The 16,202-nt window shown below is 44.4% G+C and overlaps 1 protein-coding gene across 8 annotated transcripts in view; it reads left to right on the plus strand.

The window, feature by feature from the left end:
* The window catches only part of FYN (FYN proto-oncogene, Src family tyrosine kinase), a 216,096-nt gene that overhangs the window by 162,743 nt on the left and 37,151 nt on the right, over positions 1–16,202 (plus strand). For 6 of the 8 annotated variants that reach the window (XM_088840619.1, XM_055433857.2, XM_055433858.2 and 3 more), the window contains 5 exons: positions 811–907; positions 7,987–8,085; positions 10,734–10,837; positions 11,812–11,961; positions 14,801–14,965. In XM_088840619.1, the coding sequence (XP_088696745.1) occupies positions 811–907; positions 7,987–8,085; positions 10,734–10,837; positions 11,812–11,961; positions 14,801–14,965 (615 nt within the window). Of the gene's footprint in view, positions 1–810; positions 908–7,986; positions 8,086–10,733; positions 10,838–11,811; positions 11,962–14,800; positions 14,966–15,343; positions 15,500–16,202 lie in introns of all 8 variants that reach the window. The other 2 variants (XM_055433860.2, XM_088840620.1) reach the window with 2 other exon arrangements.

Below are 16,202 nucleotides of genomic sequence, written 5' to 3' on the forward strand. Positions count from 1 at the left end.
TTACTTTTCACGTGGGGAATTGGCACTACCAAGGCCTCTGTTCCCTCTGCACCCAACAGGGTAATATAGTTATATCCAGGGACCTGACCCAGAGCTTTGGGCAACTAGCTACTTCTGTGCTGCCAACACTTCACACTCTGTTCAATAGAAAAAATATTTATGTTCATCCTTATGGTGAATGTAAAGCAGGCCTTCCATGGGTGACTGGAGGCTGAGCACGCTTACTTATCCCTCCAGTCTTCCTGGAAGGCACCTGGAATGGAGGGCTGAAGGAAAGAAATCATCAGGCAGTCTAGGGCGTCTGTCTCTGGAGGATGCAGGGGGAAAATGAGTCAGAGATGCGCCAGCACACACAGCCCGCGCCTGCTGGGAGAAGGCAAGTGCTCCGCTCTCTCCCCGGGCCTGGTGTGGGCTCCTCACGGGGGTAACTGTGTGTCAGGTAAAGGGTGTCTTGTCAGTGCTGCAGAGCTCTGCCCATCTAAACTGTAATGTTGCTGCTTGTTGCCCTTGGTTGTGGCCGTAATATAATATTAATATCTGTCTCTTCCTGAAGACTCATTCCAAGTGTGCAGAGAGAAGTCCTTCAGCCCTGGGTTTTAGTCAGCTCAAATAATGCTTCCTTTCACAAAGACTGAGGCGTAAACTCAGCTCGTGACTCTGGTTTCATGCATTAATTACAACACTGCCTGATGTTATCAGTGCTGATTAGATGTAAATTCTGAGAATGAGGCTTTAGTGAAGATTTAATTTCTTGGAATTAATTTCCCCTGGTGTAATAATCTCTCCCATTTTTATTTTGTTTTTTGTCAGGAGTGACCCTGTTTGTGGCCCTTTATGACTATGAAGCACGGACAGAAGATGACCTGAGTTTTCACAAAGGAGAAAAATTTCAAATATTGAACAGCTCGTAAGTTTGGAGAGGGAGAAGAAAGCAGGCATGCCTTTCAGGCCGGGAAGTGATTCTAGTGTTAGCAGTCTGCACCTTTTTTCATATCTCTGAAGTGCTAAGAGAGCACTTGCTCATCAATTCATTAATTCTTAGCAATTTAACTTGAGGAAAGAAGGGTCGATGAACCAGTGTGGTATTCTGTGGTGCTGTGTGTCCAGGGAGCTTTTGGGGAGCATAGAAGCAGAGTCAATGGTTTTGGTTTAAAGGCTGTGAAAACACCAGGATCTCCCTCTACAAATCTACAGTTTCAGATGATTGGCATGGGGCTTGCCTGTCCACATTACCCTCCCTCTGCCCTGAGATTTTCTTCAAATTTCACGTGTCACCCTGGCCTCATGTAAGGCCGGCAACACGTTTCATTTTCAAAACTGCTAGATATTCTAATTGGTCAAGCCTGTGGAGGCATTTTGCCATAATGAAAATCTGCAATTGACTGAAACCTTTGTAAGGTGGAAGGAGGACCGATTTGGCCCACTTGAGAATGACTACAGTGCATGCTTTTTCAATGTGGCCAGTAGGAACAGCCCGTTATGCAGGCAATGGGGAAATGTCGAGGGTGAGAATCACTCATTTTTCAAATCCTCCATTTAATACTTCCTTTAGGGAGAGTAAAATATCAGTCAGATTTCCCTTCAGTTTTTAAATATTGTGTCTATTAGGTTCAGGCAAGGTCCACAGGTCAGGGCCCTCCAGAAAAATTCAGCCTCAGAAGAAAATGATGTCCCATGTGTCTAAGTCAGGGCCCCTCCCCCACTCCTCAAGTTTCCCTCATGAGCGCCCCCTGGGAAAAATAAGGGCGGAGAGCTCGTTAGGAAGGTCCAGTTAAGCGTCCTCTGAGCAAACTGGATTGTGTGATGGTGGAAGGTCGGGACGCCTGGCACTTCTGCTTTCCCACAGCCCTGCTCACCCTGCATATCCCAGGAAAGAGGAGTAGTCCTTGGAGCAAGGAACTCCCCCAGGCCCTGCACATTGTGTCCTTGTAAAGCCCTCCCCTCCCCTCAAATGCCTCCAACTCAGTACCACCTTTCAAGGGCAGGAATAGAATTCCTCCCATATAAGGCCAGTGACTCTTCCAGACATCAGAAGGTACTGTCTCTGTAGTTATAGGGTTGTGTTGTTTTTTTTTTTTATTGTCACCATTAACAGGGGGGTGGATGGGATTTTTTTTAACTTTTTATTTAAATACATATGGTTAAGTGCACAGATCAAAAGTGTGGCTTGTGGTGCTTGCACAGCAACACCGCTCAACTGGAAAATAGTTCAGGTGGTACCTTGTATGTCATACATATTTTACCACAGTTTTTTAAAGGTGTACCATTCGCAGAATTTTCGCAAACCAAACGTACCGGGATCAAGAAGAACATTACCTGCCCACCCCACCCCCCAGCTCTCCTCCTGTAGCCACAGGAATTTTTCTTTAACTAGTGAACAGCTGCTATTTATTGAGGGCTCTTAGGTGCCAGCCATGTGCTAAGTTGCAGACGTTCTCATTTGCCCTTCACAGCAACTGAGGTGTGTCGCATAGTCATCTTTTGACATAGGAGGAGCCAGAGGCTCAGGTTAGAGAGCAGCCCAGGGACGTGTGGCAGAGCCAAGGGTGAGTTGTGGGGATGGCTTACTGAGCGCAGCGTCAGGTTCGGGGCTGGAAAGGCCCGAGTCAGAGGAAACTGAGCCGTTGGAGTTACATACAGGTTTGAGGGGAAGTCGGGGAGGGGGCATTTGGCTTTGATCTCTTCTGATTCCTGATTCCTTGTTGTTAATTTGATGCTCAGATGAGTGCTTCTTGTCCGAGGCTGATGATTTCGATCCCTGAAATACCACCCTCCTTCCCCTCCCTATTTCATTCAGTATTTCCTAAATGCCACGGTTGGTTAGAACTTTTCAATTCATTTGTAACTTCTAAAAAGTAAGAATTCAGAAATATAGGAAGTACCTTAAGTGACTCTCTTAGGTTTTCTCCACACTGCACATGGATCTACACATCAGGTTTGCAGAGCACTTGGAAAGCCAGTCATTGCCAAAATCTAATTTGTGACTTCCTCCTTTGTTAAGCTGTGTCAGATCTGGAATGGCTTCTGATTGGAATTTTGGAGAAACACTCAAGCAAGATCCAATCTACCTCAATCTATATTTCGTGATTTGCATGCATGGTCTTTAATGTTTACAGAAGGCATTTGAGGCTCTGACCCTGTTCCCTTAGAAGACAATATTACAAAGGATTTTTTCCCCTTTATGTTCTTCCTTCTTGCCAGTGGAATTTCTCATCCTATGTGCCATTTAAATGCCCTTTTTCAAGGTTATGGAGGGTTGGAAATAAAGTTTTTGTAACAAACACAATATCCTGAAGTCAAGGGTAATAACAGGGAAGGGAAAATGGTGAAGGAAAAACAAAGCAGTAGTACAGAACCAGATGGCGTGCCTCTCCCTCCCCTTCCCCCAGCCTCTCCTGGGCCCCTGGCTCCCATCCCTTGAAAGAGAGGGAGGGACAGGGCTGTGTTCTCCCTGGGGCAGCTGCCACACCTCCCAGTGTGGGCCCTCCCACTCCTTCCCCTGAAACTGAAGAGGCAGAAACTGAAGGCCTCAGAGCAGGCTTTTGTGTTTTAAGGTGCAGCATAAACCATGTGATGTGCTTGTGTGGCTGTGCCCGTGGCCCAAGCTGGCGGCACTGCTTCCCCCCACAGGGAGGAGAGGTCCCTCCCTGACCCCATGTAGGTGCTCAGTGCAGGGTGTTCGGATGTTACTAAACTTGATCCATTTTTGAATACAGAATTCATCTGTTTTATTCCTATGTTTGCATTTCATGACTACTGTTGTACCACCAGAAACAGCGACTCTAAAATATAATCAATGTTTTCCAGAGTAGAACAGTGCTCATGGCCTAGGGTGCTGTCAGTGGTTGTGTCCAACTCTTTGCAAGCCCAGGGACTGTAGCCCGCCAGGCTCCTCTGTCCATGGAATTTTCCAGACAAGAATATTGGAGTGGGTTGCCGTTTCCTCCTCCAGGGGATCTTCCCAACCCAGGGATCAAACCCACTTCTCCTGCATTGGCAGTCAGATTCTTTATCACTGACCCACCTGGGAAGCCCCCATGGCCTATGGTAGTGACTCCTTTAAAGTTCTTTTCATTGTAATAAGAAGAAATCTGGTTTAGAGCCCATGTAAGCTTTTGACCAAATTGTTATGGATATGCTCTGTGAGAGTAAGATGGGTGGTGACCAAATTTAGAAAGAATCCAGCATTTATAATAATGCGCCAAAGCTCCATAGATCAAGGCTGACTTCTGTTTGCAAATGTCATTTCCTGGCTCCATCAGGGCTCCAAATTCCCAGCTCCTGGGACCGCAAGCACTCTGAGCAGCTCTGGGGAATGGGAAGAGGCTCTTTTAATACGTGTTTAAACTAGATCAAGAGGGGAAGCTGTGATGGAAACTTCTATTCTAAACCAGAGCCAAGGCTTAAATCATGTATTTGAATCAGAGCAAGATAACAGTTGAAGAATCTCACCAACTCCTAATGAAATAACTGGACTGTAAGAACTGTTTAAAGAAATGCAACTTTAATAATACTAATTACTCATGGTAACTCAAAGAAAGAAAAAGTAACCTAGTAAAGATCCTGTTTTCCTAAATCAAGCTGAATAATTTGTATAGAGTATGTTATTTGTTTGTAGGTGAATTGGGCTTCCAGTGTTTTAAAAAGTGATCTATTCATCTGCTCAGAAGGGTCTTTTTGCTATCTTGAGTCTATCCCAGCCTGTCTGGGCACATGTGAGTTACTACATTGTGTCCTTGTCACCTCCTTTGGTGGAGAAGGTGACCCTAGATGGTCTCGAAAAGAGAAAAGGATTTTATCTTTCTCAGCTTCTCATTGAGTAACTGAAAACCTTTGTGAGATTAATGGAGTCATTCAAGAGAAAATCGTGAATTCCTAATACATGACTTTAGAATGATCTGATAGTTGGATTCTAATCAGTGCTAAACTGTTTAGGTGCCAAAACCAAAATGAGATAGTTAATGATTTGAAATGGAAAGAACTTGATCACCTGGATAAGGCTGTACTTGTCACAACTTGCAGCAAAGTATATTGGTTTCCTGTCCCAGACGACATTTCCATGTACCTGAAGATTGATAGTATCGACTTTTTTTTTTTCTAAATTCAAATCAATTAGAACTAACTCAACGAAGTTTATTTTGCAGTAAAAAATAAATAAGCCTCCGCTACAAGTACTTAATATTTTCCTTACTGTTTGGGAGATTTCCCAGGTGTGTGTGTGGTGGGAGGGACAGGGAGAGAAAGCCTGAAAGTGATATGTACTGTTATTTTCTATAATGAAATGTCTCCATCTAGTGGAAGTTCAGAGCAGTAAGTGTCACCACATTAAAATGATCATGGCTCCAAAGCAGTTTCCTTAAACACGTGCAGTGTGCAAAGAAAAAAATAAACTTCCACATATGTTCTTAGATGATGTCCTTACAACTAACTGCACGTATTTCCCTTGACAGATGTAGAAATGAAACCAATACAAACCGTTACAATGTTAACATTTGTAATGTCATAATTTGAACCCGAAAGGCAGAGGGGCAAGCTCGGGAAGCCACACGGGGTAGATTCCACACAACCAGTATCAATCTAGTTCTTAAGTTGGGTGGTGGGTTCACAGGTGTTCATCGGGACCTATAGTCTTCGGTACGCATTAATTACTCCATTAAATTTAAGATTATTAATAAAGGAATTTCTGGGTGAAACTGTCTCCCTCTTTTGACTGATTTGTTTAAATTTAATAGAGTAATGAAAGACTGAAAAACTAATTAGAACATCAGTTTTTGAAAGGCTTTGCCCGCACCTTGTTTCCTTGTGAGCTCCCCTGTGTTGCTTGTGCCATCTGACACTTCCCGCAGCTGGACCTGTAGCACCGATGGGCTTGTCACCGTCTGTCTGTCATTGTGTGAAATCCTGTCTGGAGTGGCTACTCATCATCACCTTGCTCAGGGTCAGGCTTTAGAGGTTGGGTCACAGAGCGAGGCCTGCGTTTAACACGGAAGCTGGGCATCCTCCACCTAATTGCATCCATCTGGGGAGGATCCCAACCAGGAGTCCAGAGCCAACATTTCTCTTCCCCGTCGGAGGGCTTTGACACACAGGTCAGTGAAAAAGTGATTTAAAAAAAAAAAAAAAACAGCCTGGAATTGCTCTTGCTGCCTCCAAGGACCAAAAAGGGCAAGAGAGAAGGTGCTGGGCATCTGGTGATCAAAAGTCTGGGAGGCCTTCATCCGCTCAGGGGCAGTTGGGTCCTCCCTTGCCCCTCACGCTCTTGACCGCAGCCTGGTGGAGGGCTCTGTGTCACCGTCCATGTCAGAGCTACAGCCCCACATACACACTGACCTTTGTTGATGGGGGAGGAGGCACACACTCCGCTCCACCCATGCTCTCTGTCATGTGCAGCTGTGTGAGTCTGATCATATGAACTCTCACCATTTCATCTATTCATTTGTTTCAAGCTGAGTCGTGTTTCAGTCCCCCTTTCCGTCCGTCTGCCCACAGCACTGAGCGCCCGACAGATGAGGCCATGCTGTGGCTGAAACACCAGGCTGAAGTGGTGAAACTAAGACTCTCATCCTCTTAGCGAGGTCTTTTCCTCCCCTGCACTTGCACCCACACAGCTGCACCCACCCTTCCTCTCCTGCCCCCCAGACTCAGGCCAGTGCTGTCCATACTTGATTAAATAACCTCAGTGAAAATGTATGAACAAGTTATAACCCATTGTAAGCTTTATTCTCCTACCTATTTTCTTGAAAGCAAACAAGGCGGATATTCAGAATGCCTGCATCCTTTATTGGGCCTCCTAACAGGCTGCCTTTCTCAAATGATATACAGCTGTGAAGGGCTTCCCAGGTGATACAGTGGTAAAGAATTCATCTGCCAATTCAGGAGACTCAAGAGACACAGGTTCAATCCCTGGGTCAGGAAGACCCCCTGGAGTAGAAAATGGCAACCCACTCCAGTACTCTTGCCTGGAGAATCGCATGGACAGAGGAGCCTGGCAGGCTACAGTCCATAGGGTCACAAAGAGTCAGACAGGACTGAGCGGCTAAACACACAGACACACATATACAACTACAGTGTCTGTCTGCTGTCTGTCTCTCCTCTTCTCCCTTTTGTCTTTCTTTCTTTCAAATCATTTACTAGCTGACAAAATAACATTAAATCCAGTGGCCTGCATAGAGGTACCAGGACGCTGGGGATAAAGTAGAGACTGTTAGCCAAATTAGCACAATCAGTGCATCCTTGTCTCCCAGCTTTATTGAGATATAATTGGAAATATGACATTGTATAAGTTTAAGGTGTACAATGTGATGGTTTAACACATGTATGTTGTGAAATGTTTACTACAAGAAGGTTGGTTAACACACCCCTCACTTCACATAATTACGATTTTGTTGTTGGTACAATGTTTTCCTTAAGTAGGCAGTGATTGAGTTCCCTTCCCCTCTAAGTTGGAGACACTTACCAAGCCAAAGGTAAGCACCACCTGGGTAGTGCTAGTTGCAAAAAAAAAAAAAAACCTGCCTGCCAGTGCAGGAGACATAAGCCACAGAGGTTCGATCCCTGCATCAGGAAGATCCCCTGGAGTAGGAAATGACAACCCACTCCAGCATTCTTACCTGGAGAGTCCCATGGACCGAGGGGCCTGGTGGGCTACAGTCCATAGGGTTGCAAAGAGTCGGACACAACTGAAATAACTTAGCACGAACCAAGCCAAATGCACTCTTCCCCATCAGTGCCCCCTCATGAAGGGTCCTACATTCTCAATTCATAAATAAAGTGAGAGATAAAGAGACAAAGCTGGACTCCTCTCCCAGCTAATGTGGATTGCACCCATTTGACCCTCACAGAAAGCTGTGTGGGAGTTTGGAAAAATCAGGTAGTAGAATGACTAGAAGGTAACCATGTGCTCCCACTACACTGAGTCTGTGACTGCAGAGCACTGAAACGGTCAACATATTCACTTCCTTTTCTCTTTTTTTTTTTTTCCTCCAGGGAAGGAGATTGGTGGGAAGCACGCTCCTTGACAACTGGAGAGACGGGTTACATTCCCAGCAATTATGTGGCTCCAGTTGACTCCATCCAGGCAGAAGAGTACGTTTTGCTGTTTTCTCTTAACTACTTGCTTTTCCAAATTAGTTGCTCTGATAAATTCATTAACCTTGTGCAAGAAGAAGAAACAGTTCCCTAGAGCCATTAAGGGAGAGGGGAGGATGTGGCAATGCTGTGACCCCCCCAGGCTCTGTGCCGTGGTTTTTGCCACATCTGCATAATGCTTGTACCCTTATTAACGTAATGTTTTTCTTAAAGCCTGCTCACTTTTTAAAAACATTTATTTTGAGAAGAAACTTTATGGTAGCACCTGAAATGAAAACCCAATATTACTTGCCACAGATAGAAATAACCGTAAGAACGTGATGAAATTCTACCTAGAGACTGCATTACTGGCCACTCCAGGATCTAAGTCTGCAGTCTGCTGAAGAAAAGACGGGAGGGATGGAGACAGGGGAAGGGAGGTGTAAGTAATCGTTAAAGATCAATTTGAGATGTTTCTCCTCAGCGTATATGGGAGTGTTAAAGGGTGCTGAAAAGGCATACCGTTCACACCCCAGGTAGGAATAACCCACATGCCGTGCATCCTGCCACTCAGGAAGCCCTGTGGTGATGCACTTCAAATGGTCCTTTCCTTTGACGTGGAGTCTCAGGTGGCTTCTTTCTTAGCAAATCGTGACTAGCAGTTAGTGCAGGGATTTCACTGATAGCGGTTTCAGAAGATGGTCGATGGGCTGAGGGAATATCCTAGAAGGAATGAGCATGGTTCCTCACCCTGGCCTGTGGGGATTCATGGGCATTTCCAAAGCGGAGAGCTGTCAGGATGGCTCGTGTGGTGGCCCTCCCCTCTGAACTGAGGGCAAGGGAGGTGGAACAGTATGTCCCGAACTTGGGAGCCGGGCCTTCCCCCACTGCCCACCCCGCTGCCCCAGTACCTAGGGGACCTGCCTCTGCTGTGCTGGAGGCAGTTCTGACTTTCCAGCGAGGTTGCTGAGAAGAGTCGGCCCCGGGAGTCCACACTTTGGCTCTGATATTTAACATGCCCAGCGTTTATGTCAGCACTGCAGGGACAGTTAGACTCCCCTGTGGAATGGCTTGCTTGTCTAATTCCCCTGTATCTCCTCTAGGAAGATCTGTTCTGTTTTCCACTATCGAACACTCAGTGACTCTGAGCTCCTTTTTGCTCTCAGTTGAGTGTGTTTCATCATCTGTGAATAAAGGAATCCGCACTGAATCATTATTTTAGGGCAGGTTTGCAAACATCTCTGTGTTCTTTCAGAATAAAAGATGCCACCAAAATATACCATTACTTTGACTGAACTGGGAACCTACCCACAGCACCTTTAAGTTATATTTGTAATAGTTTTTTAAAGAAGAAAATAACATTTAAAAAATAATACCCATGGTTTTACATGTGCAGTTAATTACCATTATCTTAAAATACGATTGCCTTAGTACACTCTATTGTTCTAATGGTTACCTTTTCACCACCGTTCATGTTTACACTGTGTTTTAATTGGGTTATTGATACAAATCTGGAAAATCATTTCCCACAAGTCATTGGTGTAGTTCCCTTTATACCCCCTAGCACAAGGTTAGGATTGTTGCAGTCTTGTGCCTTTAAAAGTCACGAAGGAGCTGGCATGCAGTGTGTCTTTTCTTATCTTCAGGGAAGCTCGCTCATTCACAAAAGAACTTGACAGTGAACACATAATAGCTGTGTTCATGTATAATGAATTGAAATTTCATTTTAGAAACTGGATCCTTTCACAGTCAAACATTCTAAAAATTTTCCCTGTGCACAGATTCCGATGGAGTGCTACCAAGTTCTCCCTGGGGCTCTAGAAGCACCTGCTGCTCACTCAGCACCAATTGTCAGGCTGGGCTTATGGCTGGCGAGTGCAGAGGGAGGTGAAAGATGAAGAAGGCAGGCCAGGAGACGACTTGATGTGATGCTTCCCAAAGTGGCACGGGAGTGACATTACAGGGAGATCGAGTCGTTTTTAAGGATGTGCTGGTTGACTCTGCACAATAATGTGGCCCTGCCAGAGGTCACGTGTGGCAGGTCACAGCACCACCACTCAGCAGATGCCTCTTACCAGGTGCTTCCCACTGCTGAACAGAAAGACAAGAGTCACACGCATCCAGGGACAGCAGTCATCTCAAATTAGGGATAGTCTTGACCTCTTTCTGAGTTCCTGTAGGTAGGAAGCTACTGAAAATACTGTTTATCCATTCCAATGGACTTGTTTTTAATGCTCGATTAATGATCTTTGTGTACACAAAGACTGTGTTTTGTTATTTACCAAGGGTTGTAATAATGCTCAAAAATCCAGGGTCTTGTAGAAGCTCATGGGCAGGGTGTCCTACAGTTGCCATTTCAAAACAAGGTCTGGGGTTTTTCCTTTTTGTTCATGCAGGTGATACTTGCAACACAAACCCAATGGTTTCCCATCATCTCTAGAAGGAAGAAAAATAAACTGCGATTCAAATCTGATTGTTTTTCAGGCGTGAAAGGGGTGGATTAGGGACGGAATCAGGAATAGACTGAAAGGGAACTAGATGAAGCTAGGAAAAATACACAGGGCGAGGCTAAGGAGGGACTTGGAGGTGAGGAGGAAGCACAGGCGCTGTTCCACTTTGGCAAATGATCGTTAGACAATGTCTCCTTCCCTTGATCTCATTTACAGGTGGTACTTTGGAAAACTCGGCCGGAAAGATGCTGAGCGACAGCTTTTGTCCTTCGGAAACCCACGGGGTACCTTTCTTATCCGTGAGAGTGAAACCACCAAAGGTAAGATAACGAGTTGAAGACGTTGGCTTGTCATTCAAATCTGTGGATTAGTCAGAGGGGATGAAAGGCTTATCTCTAATGTACAAGGACTTTTAAATGGCACATATCCACTCTGCCTCGTGAGCAGAGTCCTATTTTCAGTTTCCCCTCCAGGCTCTAGATCTGCAGACAGTTCCAAAAGGACTACAGAGGCTCAAAACCAAGACCTTCCTCCCGAAACGGGCTGGGCTGCTTCTCCCCTCCAGGCACACAAGATCACAGAACATTCAGAAGTCCTTTAGAATTAGGATTAACGCTTAGTTCCTCAGGCGCCCATCACACAGGTTGTTTTTGGGGGTGTTTTGGGTTTTTTTGCATTTCTTTTGTTTTTTTCCCACAACCGAGGACTTCTCTTCCTCCATTTGCTGGCCTTCCCATTATTTAACAACTCATTAGAGCCCATGAGAGGAGCTGAGCCAAGGAAACAGCAGTGGCCTTCTAGCTTGAACAACCAGACTACTGGTTATCTGCTCCTGTGAAAAGTGTTGTGAAGCAAGAATCGGAAGCTCAGTTCTAGAGAAACAGCCCTTAGATTTCTTTCAGTACACGCCACCCCTGACTTGGTGATGCTCTGTGGATAACCCAGACTAGGACAGCAATCTCGGCCGTGAGCATCTGTGCTTCCCTCATCTTGCCCTGGGGTAGTTGGGTCTACGCCGAGTTCACCAGTACAAGTATACTGAATAGACTTTTCGTTGGAAAAAAATCCAGGGAGCTTTCATTCCCAACAGTAGAATCATTTTATTACTAATATCTTCTGACATTAGCAGGAAAAAGTTATTTTCTTCCTATGTTGCTGAGTGGATGTGTGTGTGTGTGTGGTGTGTATGTCTGCTCTTGATAATATCAATCAGAATACTCAAGTAAATGAGTCCCCCAAAAAGAAATTGGTATTCAAAATGATTGGAGCTGCTAACGCTTTGCATGTTTCCCAGGTGCCTATTCACTTTCTATCCGTGACTGGGATGATATGAAAGGAGACCATGTCAAACATTATAAAATTCGCAAACTTGACAACGGTGGATACTATATCACCACCCGGGCCCAATTTGAAACCCTTCAGCAGCTTGTACAACATTACTCAGGTAAGCTGAATTCTAACTGGCTGCTAACCATTTGGATGCTGGAGGGAGGGAGTGGTCATGGAGTGGGAAAAGGGAAAGTGGTACAGCAAATACATTGCAAAGGCACTAGAAGAATAGTCTTCTTTGCTAGGCTCTCAAGATGAGGCTTGGCCAAATAGGTTCTGTCACTATTTTTACCTTCACAGTTATTGTTAGTTCCATGTGTTTGTCAAAATACAGACCGTTCTCGTTCCCCAACTAGAAAGCAATAGGTTAAATTCTAAAAGCTGGTTTTTTTTTTTTCATCTTCGTCTTTAAATCCTTGGAAGTTATCTCTTCCTGCTCCCCTGCAGTATATATAGTTGGGAAGCTGTGACAGGAAGAAGGAGTGGTCTCTGGGGGAACTCTGTCCACGGGACCTCCTAGAGGGGGTGGTGTGTTCCTACCATCACTTCCCACTCAGCAGGAAGGGCTGCACATTCATACACTAGATGACTTTCGCCATCCATTTATCATGTTCTGCTGCTAAGTCACTTCAGTCGTGTCCGACTCTGTGTGACCCCATAGACGGAAGCCCACCAGGCTCCCCCGTCCCTGGGATTCTCCAGGCAAGAACACTGGAGAGGGTTGCCATTTCCTTCTCCAATGTGTGAAAGCGAAAAGTGAAAGTGAAGTCGCTCAGTCGTGTCCAACCCTTAGCGACCCCATGGACTGCAGCCTACCAGGCTCCTCCATCCATGGGATTTTCTAGGCAAGAGTACTGGAGTGGCTTGCCATTGCCTTTATGTTCTACTTCCCCACCAATGCTTCCGTTTACTAACTAGACTTAAACGTATATGACCGACAGCTCCTAGAGCTGTTGCAGCTATTAAATTAAACTTTTAAACAGTAGATCAATCTCTGTCCTAACACCCAGACATCACCATCAGTCTATTGTTCCTAGAAACATATAATTATTAGGTGTTTAGGTGTGTGGTTTGTACATTTTATTAAAGAGGGTGATTGTACATGCTGTTGTTAAAATGATTGCTTTCTTTCCTAGATTAGCAAGTCAACCCCACTATGTCAATACATACACACCAATGGATAGACATATGCATGTCCAGATAGAGGTCTGTCACCCAGTAGTTTTTATGTGACCCGTATATACATTTTCTGTTATTCTTTAGGATAATGACAAGACTCCAAAATACTACATGGCTTGACTTCCACTATTGCTCTATGCTCATTCATTTAAAAATATGTGTGTATAATTTTTTAGCACCAAAAAAGGCAGTTTTTTGAAAATGGCACTAAGAAATATCTGTCCTTTGATCCTGGGCAGTAAACAGCAAATGAAAAAACATTAACAACACTTGGCAAGCTTGTTGATTAGGGGAAGGGGTCACTTTCATTGGTGTGGATTCTAATGAAATACTTAGGAGAAATGAAGCAAAATATCTCCCTGAGATTAACTGATGTGCTCAAAATGCCCGCACGTTGTAAGGATCTCTCAAATGCCTAAATATATTTCATTACAGCCAGACATCAGTTGGATCCCCAGGGCTTGGATCATTTGAAAATATTGTGTTGGAAAGGGCACCTTAATAACATCATAAAGCTGGAAGGAGAGAAGGGATGTGAGGAGCAATAGACACTTTTTAATCTCAAAAAAAAAAAAAAATTCCATCTCGAGACAGATTTGTTTTTATATTGGCTTCTCCCCTTGCCTCTTTCTCTCCCTCACACAATAAAATGCCTTTGAAATATTGACACATAAATAATTTCCTGCCTAAATGTCTGAGAACCTGATTCCATCAAAAAGAAAGGAATAAAAAGGAACTTGCAGCTGGTTCCTGGAGCAAAGGCGACAGCACTACATTCTGTGTCCCTGGAGTAGAGGGGCCTCCAGTGGGGAGTGGCCAGCGGGGCTCTGTCCCACCTCAGCCCAGGCTTTCTGCAGCTTTTGTCACTGCCCTGAGTCCCTGTCCATTGTCAACTTTCTCACCTGACTGATGTTTAGCTTGGCATTTAGACAGTTTCCCCTTACCACTGCTAGAGTCTAAAAGGCTTTTTCTTTAAAGAGAGAGAGAAGAAAAGGGAAAAATCCTCCAAATAACCTATAAGTGATAATGACTTTTTTCCTTCCTCTTTTTCATAGGAAATAGAGCTCTCTCACATCCTTGAGTTTCTGCAAATTTTAGTTCCCATTCTTTCTCCTTTCAAGCCAGACTCCTAAATTATACATCGGAGACTGTTATAAAGATTTTTTTTAATGGAAGATTTCAAAGAAGCAAGAGTAGCTGACTGGTAGAATAGTCAGTTCAAATTGTCAGAGAAATCACTAGAGAAATAGGACCTCTTTTTTCCCTCGCCAGATGTAATCTCCAGCCTTACTAGTTTGTAACAGTCTAATGTTCTGTACAAGAAGCCTGTACCGAAGCTACAATTTTAAGTATATTCATAGCAAAGAGAGTCCCCACACCCTTGATATGAGAAGGCAGCAAAAGACAGTTGTGCTGACATTCTGTGGTCCACATGTACCTTTTGAAATCAGTAGAGGTTATTTCCAGAGTTTCAGAAGACATGTTATTAGCACACTGGGCTGCACAGACACCAAAGCAGCCTGAATCTGTATCTATGTACAGACTATACTAGACCTGGGTGTACACAGTCATCGAAATCAAAACGTCTTCTGTTCTGCCTCCAGCGAGCACGTTTCAATGTGTGGTGTCTAATCTTCCAACACGTGTGTAGTTCTCTGCTGACATAGCACTGTTTTGAGTAACACTGTGCGTGGCTGGGTTTGTGCCCCTGTAAGTGTTGTTGTTTCACGTGTTTGCTTTTTCTTCCTCTCCCGCCGCTGTCCTCGCTCCATCAGAGAGAGCCGCAGGTCTCTGCTGCCGCCTAGTAGTTCCCTGTCACAAAGGGATGCCACGGCTTACCGATCTGTCTGTCAAAACCAAAGATGTCTGGGAAATCCCTCGAGAATCCCTGCAGTTGATCAAGAGACTGGGAAATGGGCAGTTTGGGGAAGTATGGATGGGTATGCCGAGACTCAATTACTCTATTACTAGCTTTCTCATTTGGGGAAATCCCAAACATCAAAGATGGAAGGTGAAAATAAAGACTTTTTGGACAGGAAGAGAATGTGAATTACGAATAATTTGGATTTTGATTTCAGAATTCTGGTTAAGATTGGCAGATGGCTCAAATGATACTATTATGTGAGCCTCAATTCATAAACCAGGAAATGGTACAAAGAATATTCTAGCATGCACCAAATGCCTTCATTTCCAACTGCAAATGTTGGTAGAATGAACAGTGTCGCCCTAAAGGGCCCATCACCTCCCATCTTTTCTAGTGCATGCATGATTATGGATTATAAGGACTGTGTTTTCTTTATTAATTCCCTTTCCTGTAGAGAAAGCTGATGGTTTGTGTTTTAACTTAACTGTGATTGCATCGAGTTGTACCCCACAAACTTCTGGATTGTCTAAAGATGCTTGGGAAGTTGCACGTGATTCCCTGTGTCTGGAGAAGAAGCTGGGTCAGGGGTGTTTCGCTGAAGTGTGGCTTGGTAAGGCAGAGGGCACATTTTGTTTTGGCTGCATCTCAAAGCCAGCTAAAAGGCGATTTTGAACAAATACACACACAGCTGGTGGGACCAAGATGCTTGACCTGGATGGCTAGATGGGCACAGGCCATTCAGGTTATTCCCTTCCATCCTGCTTCATGTGGTTAATTAAGGCACACAGAACAGAAAACCACAAAGTGTAAGAATCTGATGTTTCCTCTTCCTAAGACGTGGGAAGGTAAGATTCTATAGATGGGCTAATGTAGGAAAAGACCATGGGCTTTTTTCCTCAGTAGCCTGGATTTGGATCTTTTCCAGCTGATTAACCATGGGTACAGGGCTTATTTCATCTCTTTGAACCTCAGTTACCTCATCTGTAAAACTGAAATAATACCTACTTCATAGGATTACCTTGAGGGTGATATGGCATAGTATATTTCCACGGCATATGTCAGGTACTCAGTGGGCACGCATTCTTCTCTCTAATTTGGTTGTCTTTGGTCAGGCCAACTGCACTGGCCTTCCCCACTGCTTTAAAACACCCTGAAACATCTGTCAATAAGGTCATGTTGGTGCTTATGGAATCCTGCTTCTTACTTTCTTAGATTCAATTAAAAGCAACATTATTTAAAAGCAAAAGCATAGGTTGGTATCTGTTGATTTGTGTGGGTGTAGGTACTTAGGTGTGATCTGAATTAAAAGATTT

This window comes from Moschus berezovskii, chromosome 10, assembly GCF_049115385.1.
Source record: "Moschus berezovskii isolate FMDL1 chromosome 10, NW_MosBer_1.0, whole genome shotgun sequence".
NCBI lineage: Eukaryota > Metazoa > Chordata > Mammalia > Artiodactyla > Moschidae > Moschus > Moschus berezovskii.